The 13885-nt window shown below is 41.4% G+C and overlaps 1 protein-coding gene across 4 annotated transcripts in view; it reads right to left on the reverse strand.

Moving 5' to 3' along the window:
- Positions 1-13885, reverse strand: part of FAM114A1 (family with sequence similarity 114 member A1) — a 75750-nt gene that overhangs the window by 60834 nt on the left and 1031 nt on the right. For all 4 annotated transcript variants that reach the window (XM_023638224.2, XM_023638227.2, XM_023638228.2 and 1 more), the window contains exon 2: positions 5776-6131. In XM_023638224.2, coding sequence (XP_023493992.1) covers positions 5776-6123 — 348 coding nt within the window. In that variant the 5' untranslated portion in view covers positions 6124-6131. The remainder of the gene's footprint in view (positions 1-5775; positions 6132-13885) is intronic.

Below are 13885 nucleotides of genomic sequence, written 5' to 3' on the forward strand. Positions count from 1 at the left end.
ATCCAACTGAAAAGCTTCTGCATAGCTGGGGCCGGCCTGGTGGCGCAGCAGTTAAGTTTGCACGTTGCGCTTTGGTGGCCTGGAGTTCACCAGTTTGGATCCTGGGTGTGGATATGGTACTGCTTGGCAAGCCATGCTGTGGTAGGCATCCCACATATAAAGTGGAGGAAGGTAGGCACGGATGGTAGCTCAGGGCCAGTCTTCCTCAACAAAAAAGAGGAGAATTGGCAGCAGATGTTAGCTCAGGGCTAATCTTCCTCAAAAAATAAAATAAAATAAAAGTTTCTGCATAGCAAAAGAAACAATCAGCAAAATGAAAGGACAACTTACCAACTGGGAGAAAATATTTTCAAATCATACATCTGATAAGGGCTTATAAAGATATAAAGAACTCATACAATTCAACAACAAAAATACAAACAACTCAGTTTAAAAATGGGCACAGGATATGAACATACATTTTTCCAGAGAAGATATTCAGATGGCCAACAGGCACATAAAAAGATGTTTGACATCACTAATTACTAGGGAAATGCAAAGCAAAACCACAATGAGATATCACCTCATGCCCATCAAAATGGCTATTACTAAAAAAACCAAGAAATAACAAGGGTTGGAGAGGATGTGGAGAAAAGGGAACCCTCAGCCACTGCTGACGAGAACATAAATTGGTACAGCCACTAAGAAAAACAGTGTGGAGGTGCCTCAAAAAATTAAAAATAGAACTACCATATGATCTAGCTATTCCTCTTCTGGGTACTTATCCAAAGAACACAAAGACACTAATTCAGAAAGATATATGCACCCCTATGTTCATTGCAGCATTATTCACAATAGCCAAGACTTGGAAACACCTAAGTACCCCTCAATGGATGAATGGATAAAAAAGATGTGGCCTTAGTACACACACACAATGGACTACTACTCAGCCATAAAAAAGATGAAATCTTGCCATTTGCAACAACATGAATGGACCTTGAGGGTATTAAACTAAGTAAAATAGGTCAGACGGAGAAAGCCAAATGCTGTATGATTTCACTTATATGTGGAAGATAAAAACAACAATAGCAACAACAAACAAACACATAGATACAGAGAATAGATTGGTGGTTACCAATGGGGAAGAGAAGTAGGGAAGGGCGAAAGGAGTAAAGGGGGGCATTTGTATGGTGATGGATGGCAAGTAGACTTTTGGTGGTGAACATGATGTAGTCTATATAGAAATCAAAATATAATGATGTACACCCGAAATTTGTGAAATGTTATAAACCAATGTTATCTCAATAAAAATAAATAAATAAATACATTAATTAATTAAATAAAAATATGAGTGTGGTACAATGTGATTTGAGATTTGATTTCATCTATAGAATGTGATGGTGAGATTGTGGAGAGAAGAGGTACCTCTCACTATCTCAACTTCTCTGCTTGCTACCACAACCCGTCAAAAAGAATCTAACAGCTGTGCATAACCAAACTGGCTTAGAGACAGGAGAACTTCCAGGGTCAAGTCCTTGGCCTCTGTTCTTCTTTATTTATATATAACACTTGGGCAATCTTACTCACTCCCATTACTTAAAAACATCCAAGTACTGATGGCCTCTAAATCTCTCTTTCTCTCCTGGGCTCCAGACCATTATAACCACCTGTCCACAAGATATGTTTACTTGGATGTCCATGGCATGTTCAATACTGAACTCACCATCTTCTTAATCTCACCCAATGCCCCAACTAGCTCTTTCTGTGTCCTAGTATTAGTGGTTCCCAAACACTGGTCCACAGATGACTGGCTGCAAGAGTATCACTGGGGAAACATTAAAAATAGTCTTGGTTTCCACTGTGATCTTTTGAATAAGAATCTCTTAAGGTAGAGCCCAGGAATCGGAATTTTTAACAAGCACCCCAGGTGATTCCAATATACCACCAGATTTAGGAAGCACTACCTAAATTGGAAATACTGCCAATGGAATGGATTTAGGAATGTAATTGCTAACATGGCCAAATGGCACGAGTATCCACTTGGTTGCCCAAGCCAAAAGTTGTGCGCTATGATGTAGAGCAGGCTTAAAAAGGGAAATAGTCAAACAGAACTGGAACAAACACTACTCACTCATTTAAGAGGCAAACATTTGCAATCAATGTGTCTTGGCCTATATTCTCTCATCTTTGTTTCCCTTGACAGCAATTTTATGGCTCTTAAAGATTCTGCTTTTCCTTTTCTAGGAAGAGACTATCAAGTAGTAGTCTATGTTTTTCTTTGAGAGTACTTTTAGTGGTAATGTTGGAATTCTTTACCTTCTTCATAATTGGCATTATGCATTGGTGTTGGCCAGTAGGCACGACATTTTCTTACTCTGGGTAACATTTCTTGGTGTTAAGAATTTAGAAAAATTTGATCTAGATTGGACCTTTTAGGGGCTTATGGACTAGTGTATTATAAGGTCCCACAAGATCTCTGGAAATAAATGTCACTATTGACTGGCACCCAAGACAAACATCTCTGAATTGAAGCTGAAGTCTTCCCTGACTCCTTAAGATTGATTAAGTGCTCCCTCTAAGGCTTCCTGGTGCCTCTCCTGTCTAGTACTGTAGGACATGCTATAATTGCTTTTAGACAACACTGTCTTCCCCAACTAGACTGTAGGCATCCCGAAGACAGTTGCATCACTCAGATTCCTGGGCATAATGCATGGTGTCATGGGGCTGGTAGAGCCTTAGAGAATCTAGTCCAACCTCCAGGGTTCAAGTGAGGCTGGATACCATGCCTCACGGATGTTGTAGAGTGGATTCCTGCAGGAAGCCTCAACTCAACGGCTTCTGAGTCTGTACATCAGAATGTATGAGAAAGAGAAGGAGCCCCAAAGACAGAGATGGCTTCTTTGAGTGCATAAACTGTGAAAGGTGTGATCCCTTAAAGCAGAGGTGCCAGCTAAGCAGCTGGCAGAACCACTGGGCCTAGGATCCTGCCTAGTCACACCACCCTATCTGCCAAGCTATGGCCGCCATGCCGACTGAGGCAAAGCTGAAGCTAATAATGTGGATTTTAAGGGGGTCCAGACCCAAAGGAACTATGTAGATGCAAAACACTTATAAAAATATATATATACATTTAACCACATTATCACAAAATCTAATGTGTCCTAGAAGACATTGGTTTAGACTTCCTCAAAGCTTATTCTGTCAAGTTTTTTTTTTTCAAGCAGACATTTTCCCATAGAAACTTTTTAAAAGAAGTGATGAGATTCCCTTAGGCTCAGATACACCTGGGGTCAAATAGGCTTTTGAGCTTGACTGTTTTCCTGTAGGACCTCTCATTCCTCGGTATACCCGTGTTCAAGATCCAAACAGCCAACATGTAAATGATCTTCTGATTCAAGATTTTTCTTTGAAATTATTCTCTTCTGGATCAACGGAAAAATAGCTGTTTTCATCAATGCAAAAGGACTTCTTATATGTGTCCAACAAAGGGCAATTAAAACAGAGCAAATGAACAATGCTTGAAGACAAGGTACAAAATTAACTTCCTCTAATATGAATAAAAGGATAGGTTACCAAGAGAGATGGTATAATCCTCTTTTCTGGTAATCCTTAAAAAGAGACTGAATTTGCACCTGCTTAGAAGGGTAGAGCTCCTCTCCCGTCAAGGCCCTTCCAGCTGTATCAGCTTTCCGCCTTCTTAGAACAAACACACTCTTGGGTATTCCTCCCACACCTTGGTTCTATCTGAGCTCCTGATGCAATGCCACACACACACATCCAGAGCCACGGTCCTAGCTCTGTGGCCAATATTTGCACTTCCATCCGGATACTTTTGTGATGCTTCATTGTGAGGAAACGCTTACCTTTCCAAAGTCCTTGAAAGCTATCAGTGTCGTGCAGGGAGGGGACAGGAGTATCTGTCTGCCAGTCGGCTCTACCCCTGTAGCACTAAGGAGGTTTATAAAGCTCTTTCAAAAGCAGGATTCATTCAGCTTGCTCAAAAAATTTCAAAAGGCAGTTGTGTAGGAGCATACTGGCTTTTTATTGTGCCATCTTTACTAACAATCTTGTTATAATTATTAGAAGTCTGAAATTGGAAAGTATAATCTATCCATCAGGAGCGTATATATTTTGAACTAGTAGAACTTGTGTAGTTTCTTTAAGTCATTGGAGGTCAGAATGGTGTGGCTAAGATAGATTTTTCTTGATGTACAAAGATATTAACAGTAGCACTTATAATAAAAATTGGGAACCAATGCTCCCCACAATATAATATCTCCTATTGGTTCTCTGGAGAAGCCAGACTAATACAGACCCTGGCATCAGTAATTTTTAAAGCTCTCCCAATGGTTGGAATGTTCAGCTAGGGTTGAAAACCCCCGGTCTAGGAGTTCTTAATCCCTTAGGGGGTTCATGGATGGCTTCAAAGGTTCTATAAACTCTTGGAACTCATAAACAAAATTTTGCATGTATGTTCATCTACCTGATCCAAACTCCCAGCTGGTCTTCAAATCCCCTCCACGACATCCCTGCAAAATGATTGTTTGCTTTTGTTTAAACATCTACCAATGATGGGAAACACCCTCCTCCCCAAAGAAACCCATCTCATCTTAGAACAGTTCAAGAGTCCCCTTGAGGAAACTGAAGCATGAGAAGCCTGATTTTAAATAAAAGAATCACAAAACATTAGTCAGAAGCATAGCTGGCGGTCTTCATATGCGAATTCCTCATTTTATAGAGGAAAAAACTGAGGCACAGAGAAATTAGGTGCCTCGCCCAAACTAACAGAGTTAACAATAGATTGGAGGATAAAAGCCCAGGGCCCTGGCTGCCTGTTGAGTTCTCTTCCCTACTGCATGCAGCAGAGTCCCTTCAAGGAGGTGAGCTGTGGCGGCACACTTTGGAGTGAGCAGGGCTGCGGCCTGGCTGAGGGAAGAGACCCCAATTTCCCTATCCCATACCATCATTCTAGAAGGTAGGATTGCAGGGATTGCAGGAGAGTGGCCTGCCTCCTCCTTTCACGCTGAGTGACTCCCCACCCCTACCAGTCGCCACATGGATGGAGGTGAAGATGCCAAGAAAACCCAGCTTGACGGTCATATTGATACGGCACATGGTACCAACTGGGAGACACTGGCCTATCTTATCCCCCAGAGAGACAGGTGCAGGCACTGAAGGGAAAGGGCAATGAACATGTTCTGCCTCTGGTCCCTTGGAAGGGATGTGTGATGATAAAATAGTGACCTGAATGTTCAAGATCTCCCTAGTGGATTTGTAAGTATGCACTAAAATTTAAGTGATATTAAAGAAACATTGACTTGTTTAGGGTGAAATCGGGCTCATTAATAATTTGGACTCATGTTCAATATTACAATATCTTCCATTCACTACTAAGTAGCTTAATGTCTTACGGGATTGCTTTATATCTCTGAGCTTAATTGCCTTGTCTTAAATTAAGGTTAATAATATCCAGCTTAGATCCTCTAAAGAACTGTTGTATGGAGTGAATTACATAACATATAAAGCGGCTAGGAGAGTGCCTGGCACACAGGATGTGTCCAATAACTGGTGGCTGTTGTTATTATTAATAACACAATAATCAAAATACAAATATTATAATGACCAATTATCCTCATATATGCCTTTTCTAACCACACACCACATTTTCAAAGACAGAGTGATGTCATAGTGTATTCTGAACCCCCAACCCCACTCACAGAGTATGGCACAAATCTATGCCTATGGTAGGTATCAGTAAGAACTTAGGTGGAACTGAATCGAATGAATCACTCCTACCGGATTACTCTGTTCTTTCAGGGGTATTTCGGATCCAGGTTCTGCCTCGAGGCTGACGGAGTCAATGCATTCAGTAAGCGTGTCCTCAGTCACTTCTCCATTGACGGGGGGCTCCATGGCGCTGATGTCTTTGGGCTGCTCAGGGTGCCTAATGTCAGCAGTCTCTGCACCTTGAATGGCTGCATTTTCATGCTCATCTCCTCTGGGGTCGGCTGGTGTTGGCTCGTTTGAAATCGTAGCTGAATCACAGTGCACTTCTGCATCTTTGGGTAAAGAACCACTGCTAGGCATCTCAGTAATTTCTGCTTTCTCTCCAGTGGCTAGGGTGTCACCGACATCATCAGACATTTTAATATCTGTTAACATGATTACAAACACTTGATGCTTTAATTTGAATTATTAAACTTTAATTCAAAGCCCTGAATAATAAAATTAAATCTGGTAGGCGTGAACTTTCTTCTACCGATAAGAAACTTTATGTAACCTTGGGGTAGGCTGAATCATGGCCCCCAAGGATAGCCATGTTCTAACCCCTGGAACCTGTGAGTGTTACCTTTTGTGGCAAAAGGGACTTTGCAGATACAATTAAATTAAGGATCTTGAGATGAGGACATTATCTTGGGTTATCCAGGTAGGTCCTAAATGAAGTCACAAGCATCCTTATCAGAGAGAGGCAGAAGGAGATTTGACTACAAAGAAGAAAAGGCGATGTGATGACAGAAGCAGATATCAGAGCAATGTACTCTGAAGATGAAGGAGGGGGCCACAAGCCAAGGAATATGGGTGACCACTAGAAGCCGAAAAAGTCAAGGAAACTATTCTCCCCTCAGAGACTCCGGAAGGAACCAGCCAGACCAAGACCTTGACCTTAGCCAAAATGAAACTGATTTTGGACATCTGACCTCCAGCACTGTAAGAGAATAAATTTTTGTTGTTTTAAGCCACTAAGTTTGCTGTAATTTGTTACAGGAGCAAAAGGAAACTAACACAAACCTACAGTGCCATCTTTAAACTTTCATGTGTCTCTTATTGGTATGCAGGGATACACATATGAGAACTAAGGGTACTTTCTGTAGCTGTGAATTATTCATTTAAATGACTTTATTAATTATATTTGTACCAATAATGAGAACAAGCATAGAAAATACCTGAGAGCTTATTTAAAAACTTGACATTTAAGGGGGCTGGCCCTGTGGCATAGTGGTTAAGTTCTGGCATGCTCTGCTTCGGTGGCCAGGTTCACAGGTTTGGATCCCAGTTGGGGACCTACACCATTCATCAAGGCATGCTGTGGTGGTGATCCACATACAAAATAGAGGAAGATTGGCACAGATGTTAGCTCTAGGCTAATCTTCCTCAAGCAAAAAAAGAAAAAAAAAAGAGGAAGATTGGCAACAGATGTTAGCTCAGAGCAAATCTTCCTCACCAAACAACAACAACAACAACTAAAGCTGACATTTAGCTTTGGAATGTTGTCAGAGATTCACATTGAGAAAGAGACCTACATAGACATAAGTGTGCTTTGTCGGGTACCAGCGGTGAAGACCTGGGCTCTGTTTGGATGATAGTTTAGATAGGGAAACACAAGAATGAGATGGAAAGAAGTGAGGTATTTAGCTAAATGAGGAATGTAGCCATTATGAAATAACCTACAAAGCAGAAAACTCTTTACCAAGCTTGCAAGTTATTGACATCAGGGAGAACAGCATCTTTCAACAGCACTTTCTGTGATAATGAAAATGTTCAATTTCTGCAATGTCCAATGTGGTAGCTAATAGCTACATGTGGCTACTGAACACAGGAAATATGGCTAGTACAACTGAAGAACTAAAATTTTAATTTTATTTAACTTTAAATAATTTAAATTTAAATTTTATATAGGCATGCGCGGCTACTGGCTACCTTACTGGATAGTACAGCTCTAGAAGGCTATTTTGAGATGATAACTTTCTTAGACTAGAATGAAGACACCATATTCTCACTACACAAGAAGCCAAGTCTCAGTCAGATCTGTGGGTATTTTTGTTGACCTCAGTGTTTACCAACTGGTCAAATCTCAGGTTGCCGCTAAAACCACAGTATGTGAGAAGCCCTTTAACATACTGGCCACATGGGGATACAGGCTTGGAACTCATATGCACATGCCAACCCTCTTGTCTCCTCAAACAGCCATTCCCCAAGGTTGTCTGGCTATTTTCCTTTCACTTGTAGTTTCCAGGGGCCAAAGAGAGGGGGAGGGAGTAGTGACTGCCAATGGGTATGGATTTCTTTCGTGGGTGATGAAAATGTTCTAAAATTAGAAAGCAGTAATGGCTGTACAATGCTGTGAATATACTAAAAACCTCTGAACTGCACATTTTAAAAGAGGAACTTTTGTAGTATGTGAATTTTGTGGTATGTAATTTATATCTCAATAACACTATTAAAAAAAATTTCTACTTCCAGATAAGTAGTTCTAGTGGCCAGCTGGACATCTTTTCTTGTCCAAAAGGAAACCTGTTGTCTTACTGTTAATACTAGATGTTCCTCTTGACTTTTGTGTTTCTTTTTAACAACACTTAGATTTCCTCAATAACCCAGGCTTAAAACCTCAGAGCTGTCATTAACTAAACCTTCACTCTCTCAAGAATATATAATATCAATAGCTGTCATTTATTGAGTGCCTATTAAATCCAGGCTCTTTAAATGTATCATCTCCAGGTGACTTAGATATTAGGAGCTCCATTTTACAGATGAGGCAACTGAGGCTTAGAGGTCACACTTTTAGTCAGCAGCAGATTTGAACCCATATCTGACTTTGAAACTGAACCACGATAGAGCTCTGCCTGCAATGCCACCTGCCTCTTTTCTTCGATTCAACCAGTGCCCAAATCCTAGAGGCTCCTTATTCAGAATCTGTCTTTTCTTTTACTGTTATTCTTCCTGCCACCATCCTAGATCAGGTCCTCATTATGGTTCATGTTGATTTCAATATTGGGTTCACCCCTCCACTGTTGTTCTCCTTTTCCCTACCCCATCCTTCCCCATCCTTCATCTCACAGCTCTAAGTACAACTTTCTCCTGGTCAGACATCCTTGGGAGCTTCCCACTTATTACTGAGATGAGGCCACATGCTTCAGCTGGCATCCAAGGATGCCACTCTGTGCTCTGATCTCACTAGGCTTAACTCCCTCTATGACCTTCCAAATCCTTAAATGAGACAATGCAAGTATGTGGACAATGCCTGACATTCAAAAGACTCTCAGATGGCTGTTCGTTCAACATCTTGTTTTTTACACATTTAAGGCTCAGTTAAAATAACCACCATTGTCATTTTTCTATTCCTCCCTACTAGACATAATTTTTGTCCTCTGAACTTCCAGAGTGCTTTGTGTCTATCTCACCTTGGACAGTTACAATCCTCTTTTTTTTTTTTTGGTGAGGAAGTTTGGCCCTGAGCTAACATCGTTGCCAATCTTCCTCTTTTTGCTTGAGGAAGATTGTGACTGAGCTAACATCTGTGCCAATCTTCCTCTATTTTGTATGTGGGACACCACCACAGCATGGCTTGATAAGTCATGTGTAGGTCCACACCTGGGATCTGAACTCATGAACCTGGGGCTGCTGAAGCAGGGCAGGCAAACTTCACCACCACACCACCAGGCTGGCACCACAATCCTCTTTGACTAGAGTTGCTTGAGTATTTCCTTTTATATTGTAAATTCTGCGAAGACAAGGATCTTCCTTTTGTTGTTCTCATATTTTATACAGCGCTTAACATGGTTTCTTGATCATAATGGGAAACTCAACAAATATGTATGTTGAATTATATTAATATTAGTGTAGAGATTTAAAGTTAAAATGTAATTTGAAATGAAAACAAGCAGAAAATGCCTTTACCTCATTTACTGCTCAGGAGCTATCTCACGGTAAGAGGTTCCAAATGACCCATATTATTTTCCTTTTGTTCCTTCACCTCCCAGTTAACTGAGTTAGAAGGTCTCTTTTTAAACAAAAACCCTTGAATTGAGTGACAGCACTCCTGCAAACAAGTCTACAGGTGGGAAAGGCAAAAGAATGCACACTTCCCTTTAGCCAGAAGTTTAGGATATTCAAAGTTGGAGATGGTCTGTCAATGGGTATGGTCAAGCCCAGTCAAAGTAGTAAAGAATGATACAAGGTCACTGTACAGAAAAGGGGTAGTTACTGTGGTTCATGGGAGGGGGGTGGAATTAATGGAGGGTACTCGAAAAGCTACTGTCATTTGGAAGCCTATAAAATCTTTGTGAAAACCTTGAATCAGGACTGGTCTAGGACGGGCGTTGGCAAACTACAGCCTGCTGGCTAAATCTTGTCCTCCATCTGTTTTGGTAAATAAAATTTTATTGGAACACAGACATACTTATTTATGTTCTGTCTATGGCTTCTCTAGCACTACAACGGCAGAGTTGAGTAGTTGTGACAGAGACCATATGGCTTGCAAAGTTGCAAAGCCTAAAATATTTACTATCTGGCCTTTTACAGAAAACGTTTGCTGACCTGTGGCCTAGGACCATGCTCAACTGCCATGGCCGAAAGAGTTCTCTGTCCTAATTTATCCTATCCTTGCCTGGGTCCTAGGGGCATGACCCTAAAGAGAATGGGCCCATGAATAAATGATGCTTGGACATCATTTTTATTCCCATTTTTTGTTCACCAATAGCTGGTCACAGACACTGTCTGATATTTTAATTTCTTTGTAAGATCGTTTGAAAATCCTTATTATCAATCTGGATTATTAAGAAGCTCCAAACTATTTCACTGTTCTATAAGCAGGAACATGAATAAACCTGGCTATCATGAACATTCATGGGCAAATAAAAAGCATTATGGACACTGTGACGTGTATACTTTGCCTGAAATGTGTTGTATTGCTGTTCATAATGCTAAAATACTTCAGCACATACCATGTGACATATGTGTGGGTTAGTTGTAATTTATACCCTGGTGGTAGTTGGTTAACCTGAGATGCCCTATTCAGGAAAATACTCTTCAGAGATCTTTAGTTAGCATTTCAAAATCTGGGATTCAGTGTTTACCTATTGAGAGGGTTCAACTATCACCCTTTCTGATTGGTACTCCAGGGTGTGCTAATTAGCATAAGGGATATTAGACATCATTTTTCACTGATGAAATAGAAATAGTGCTTAAGATAAGTCGACTGGCGAGAAATAACATACAGGTGCTTTCTGCCCTTCTATTTCCAGGACAAAAGATTATATTAGGTCCAGCAGCTTATTGCCCTTGGCAGTAGTTTTCCTAGTTCTTCTAGCTGAAGTGGGAGAGCACCAAAGTCTGATTAGAAGCTTAGCTGAGTCCTGCCTCTAGAGCAGTCCTCACCAGAGACCTAAAAAAAACAGAGAGCTAGGACCTCATCAAGCTTGCAAGAGGCTGTAAAACGGAGGCCAGTTGCTAATATACGCGTGGTGTGCGGCAGAACTCTATCCGAGAACTTGGATGCATAATAATATTACTCTTGGTAGAGAGGTTGCATGGGAGGAAACCTGCAGCCCTCACCCATCTCTCACGGCCAAACTGCCTTAGGTCAGTTCACCTCAACTGCAGAAAAATTGCTGAAACAAAACATCTGTTCTCTGCAGCTGCTCTGCATTCAACCAGCAACATGAAGCCTTTCCTTCAGAAATACCCAAAAAATGAGCTGTGAGGTCCTGAACTGATAGCTGAGAAATATTTATGGATAACCTGTAAATTTCAGAAAGACTACATTTTCACATTGGTTTAAATAATAAAATTGGTCACCATAATATTCAGCCCTACTTTAACTTCTGGTCGTGTATCTCTCTAATCTATATTTATTTCTACCTGTTACAAGTCTACATTTTCCCTAAACCAAAAGCAAAAGCAAAAAAAAAAAAAAAGTCTCTTCTGGTTGTTCCGGTAGGCCTTGATTTACTCTAGATGTTATTATGACAGGAGAGATGTAATCATTTTCAAAACTCTGCCCTCTTGTCTGAAGCCATTAGAAATGGTGTGTTCTAAACGCACAGCTGTTTCTGAGCAGTGACTGGTGGAGCCCACCAGGACTACAGCTGTGGTGTGCTGTGCTTCCCAGGACGGTCCCCATCTCTGCCTGGGTGCCCCACAGGCAGGCAGACTTATAAACCTCTCCTGATTTATGGTGTGGAATGTTGATCACTGTGGCCATGTCCTATGGCTTTGATGCCGGGGAGACTCAACCCACAGAAACAAGGAGGCTTCTTCAGTGAACTCCAAGGAGAGGAAGAGTGGCACATAAAGAGGCCTTTGTGGGCTGGGAATAACTTAGGTTCTCATGAGTAAATTCATTCATCACCTAAAATGCTCTCAGAACTATGCTAGGTATTGGAGCAGCAACATCATAGCTCCAAAAATAAGTTTAAAACGGAAGACATGGTTACTATCCTTCAGAAAATGAATAATCTGTTTTCATTTTATTCCTGAAGTGAAGGTTCAGGAAACCATTTCAGCTTACACCAAATGATTAAACGATGATGCAAACCAGCACATAATAAATAAGGGAAAGATGTACCTGAACTAGGCTGACCTCGGGCAAGAGAGAACCTTGAACGTGGCTTTGATATGCATGGCATGGTGGGATAAGAGAATGTGTATATGCCCAGCATCAGGGATGAATTCTAGATATTCAGGATGGATGTCTGTGTGACCAGGCTAAGAGGCTGCAGGCAGGAATATCGAGGGATGGGAAAGATAAATTCTGAAGTGGAAAGAGCCTTGCTCTGGTCCCACCTCTCTCTGTGGGGGTACAGCTCACTCCTTCCTGCTAGGCTTCCTCATTTCCTCCCCTGTGGAGTAAGGCTGGACAAAATGATCTGGATACTTTGTTCCCAAAACCCCCACTGCAGGACTGGACCAGTCCATGATGACAGAGAAGAATGAGGACAAGAAAGCGAGTTTTTCATCAATCTAAATTTATTAAATATAAAGGTCTGCCTTCATCTTGCAAGGTTAGCCTTCACACTTTTCTTGGTATTAAAATGTCTTTTAATTTATGAAATAGTGGTGCAGCGGATGGATTTCTTTTTTAAAATGGCCTCATTTGGCAAAATAAGAATTTGGTAACACAATAACCTGTGTGAAAATCACTGCCCCCAATTTAAAAGTGTGCTGGTCAGTGAAGGCACAGGAACAGAATCTCTGGATGAGAGGTTCTTAATCAGATTGCAAGAGCTCCTATGGACCCTGACCGGTAGACGTGCCCAGGCCCCAGTATCTTTTCCTCCACTCTACATGTCTGCCAGATATTCTTCTGAAACATGGATGGGACCTATGTGCTCCCCTGTTTAAAAACCATTAGGTTTAAACACCGTTGCAGGGCATCTGTGGCCCTTCATAATCCAGCTCCAATCTCTCTATCCACCTCTTGTAATTCTCCACACACCCCACGCTCCTGCCTCACCAGACTTTCCACCATCGCCCTCAGGGCTTATAAACATCCCACATCCTTGCCCACGCTACCCTGCCTCCAACTGCCTGGCAAACTCCTATTTGTTTCTCAAAATCTAAGGTCACCTTTTACTCTGAAATTTTCCTTAATTTGCCCCACTCCTTCCAAAGAATTAATTGCTCCCTCTCCCAGGTTTTTTGCGATACTTTGCATGGACTCCTATGGCATTTATTAAGGAATGTTTGTTTCTACGTCATTCTCTCCTCCAGGACTGTGACCAACAAGCACCTAGCTTGGTTTCTGACCCTTAAATATGTACTGAACTGAAATACATTGTTTGATATCGATTAAAGACAAAGAATGTTTGATAGAAGCCTCATCTTACAAATATATGGCTACTTACATGGACTGAATCCCTGAGATTCAGGAAGGCCCCCGCCCACTCTCAAATTCCTCTGCCCTGGCTCCCCTGTGCCTCAAATTCCGCCCTCAAAGTTTCATTCCTTTGCTTAAAGCTTAGAATGTAAGGAGTTCATCAGATTCCTTCCTGAGCCCAGGTTTTGATGGAGGAAAGGAAGGAGAGAGTGTGGAATGAATATGGGTGAGGTAGGAAAGGGGGCCACAAGGAGAAAAAAAGAGCAGAAAGCGGCCTCTCGGGAGAAAGCCTGGCTCATTCTGTTACCTCAG

This window comes from Equus caballus, chromosome 3, assembly GCF_041296265.1.
Source record: "Equus caballus isolate H_3958 breed thoroughbred chromosome 3, TB-T2T, whole genome shotgun sequence".
Classification (NCBI taxonomy): Eukaryota; Metazoa; Chordata; class Mammalia; order Perissodactyla; family Equidae; genus Equus; species Equus caballus.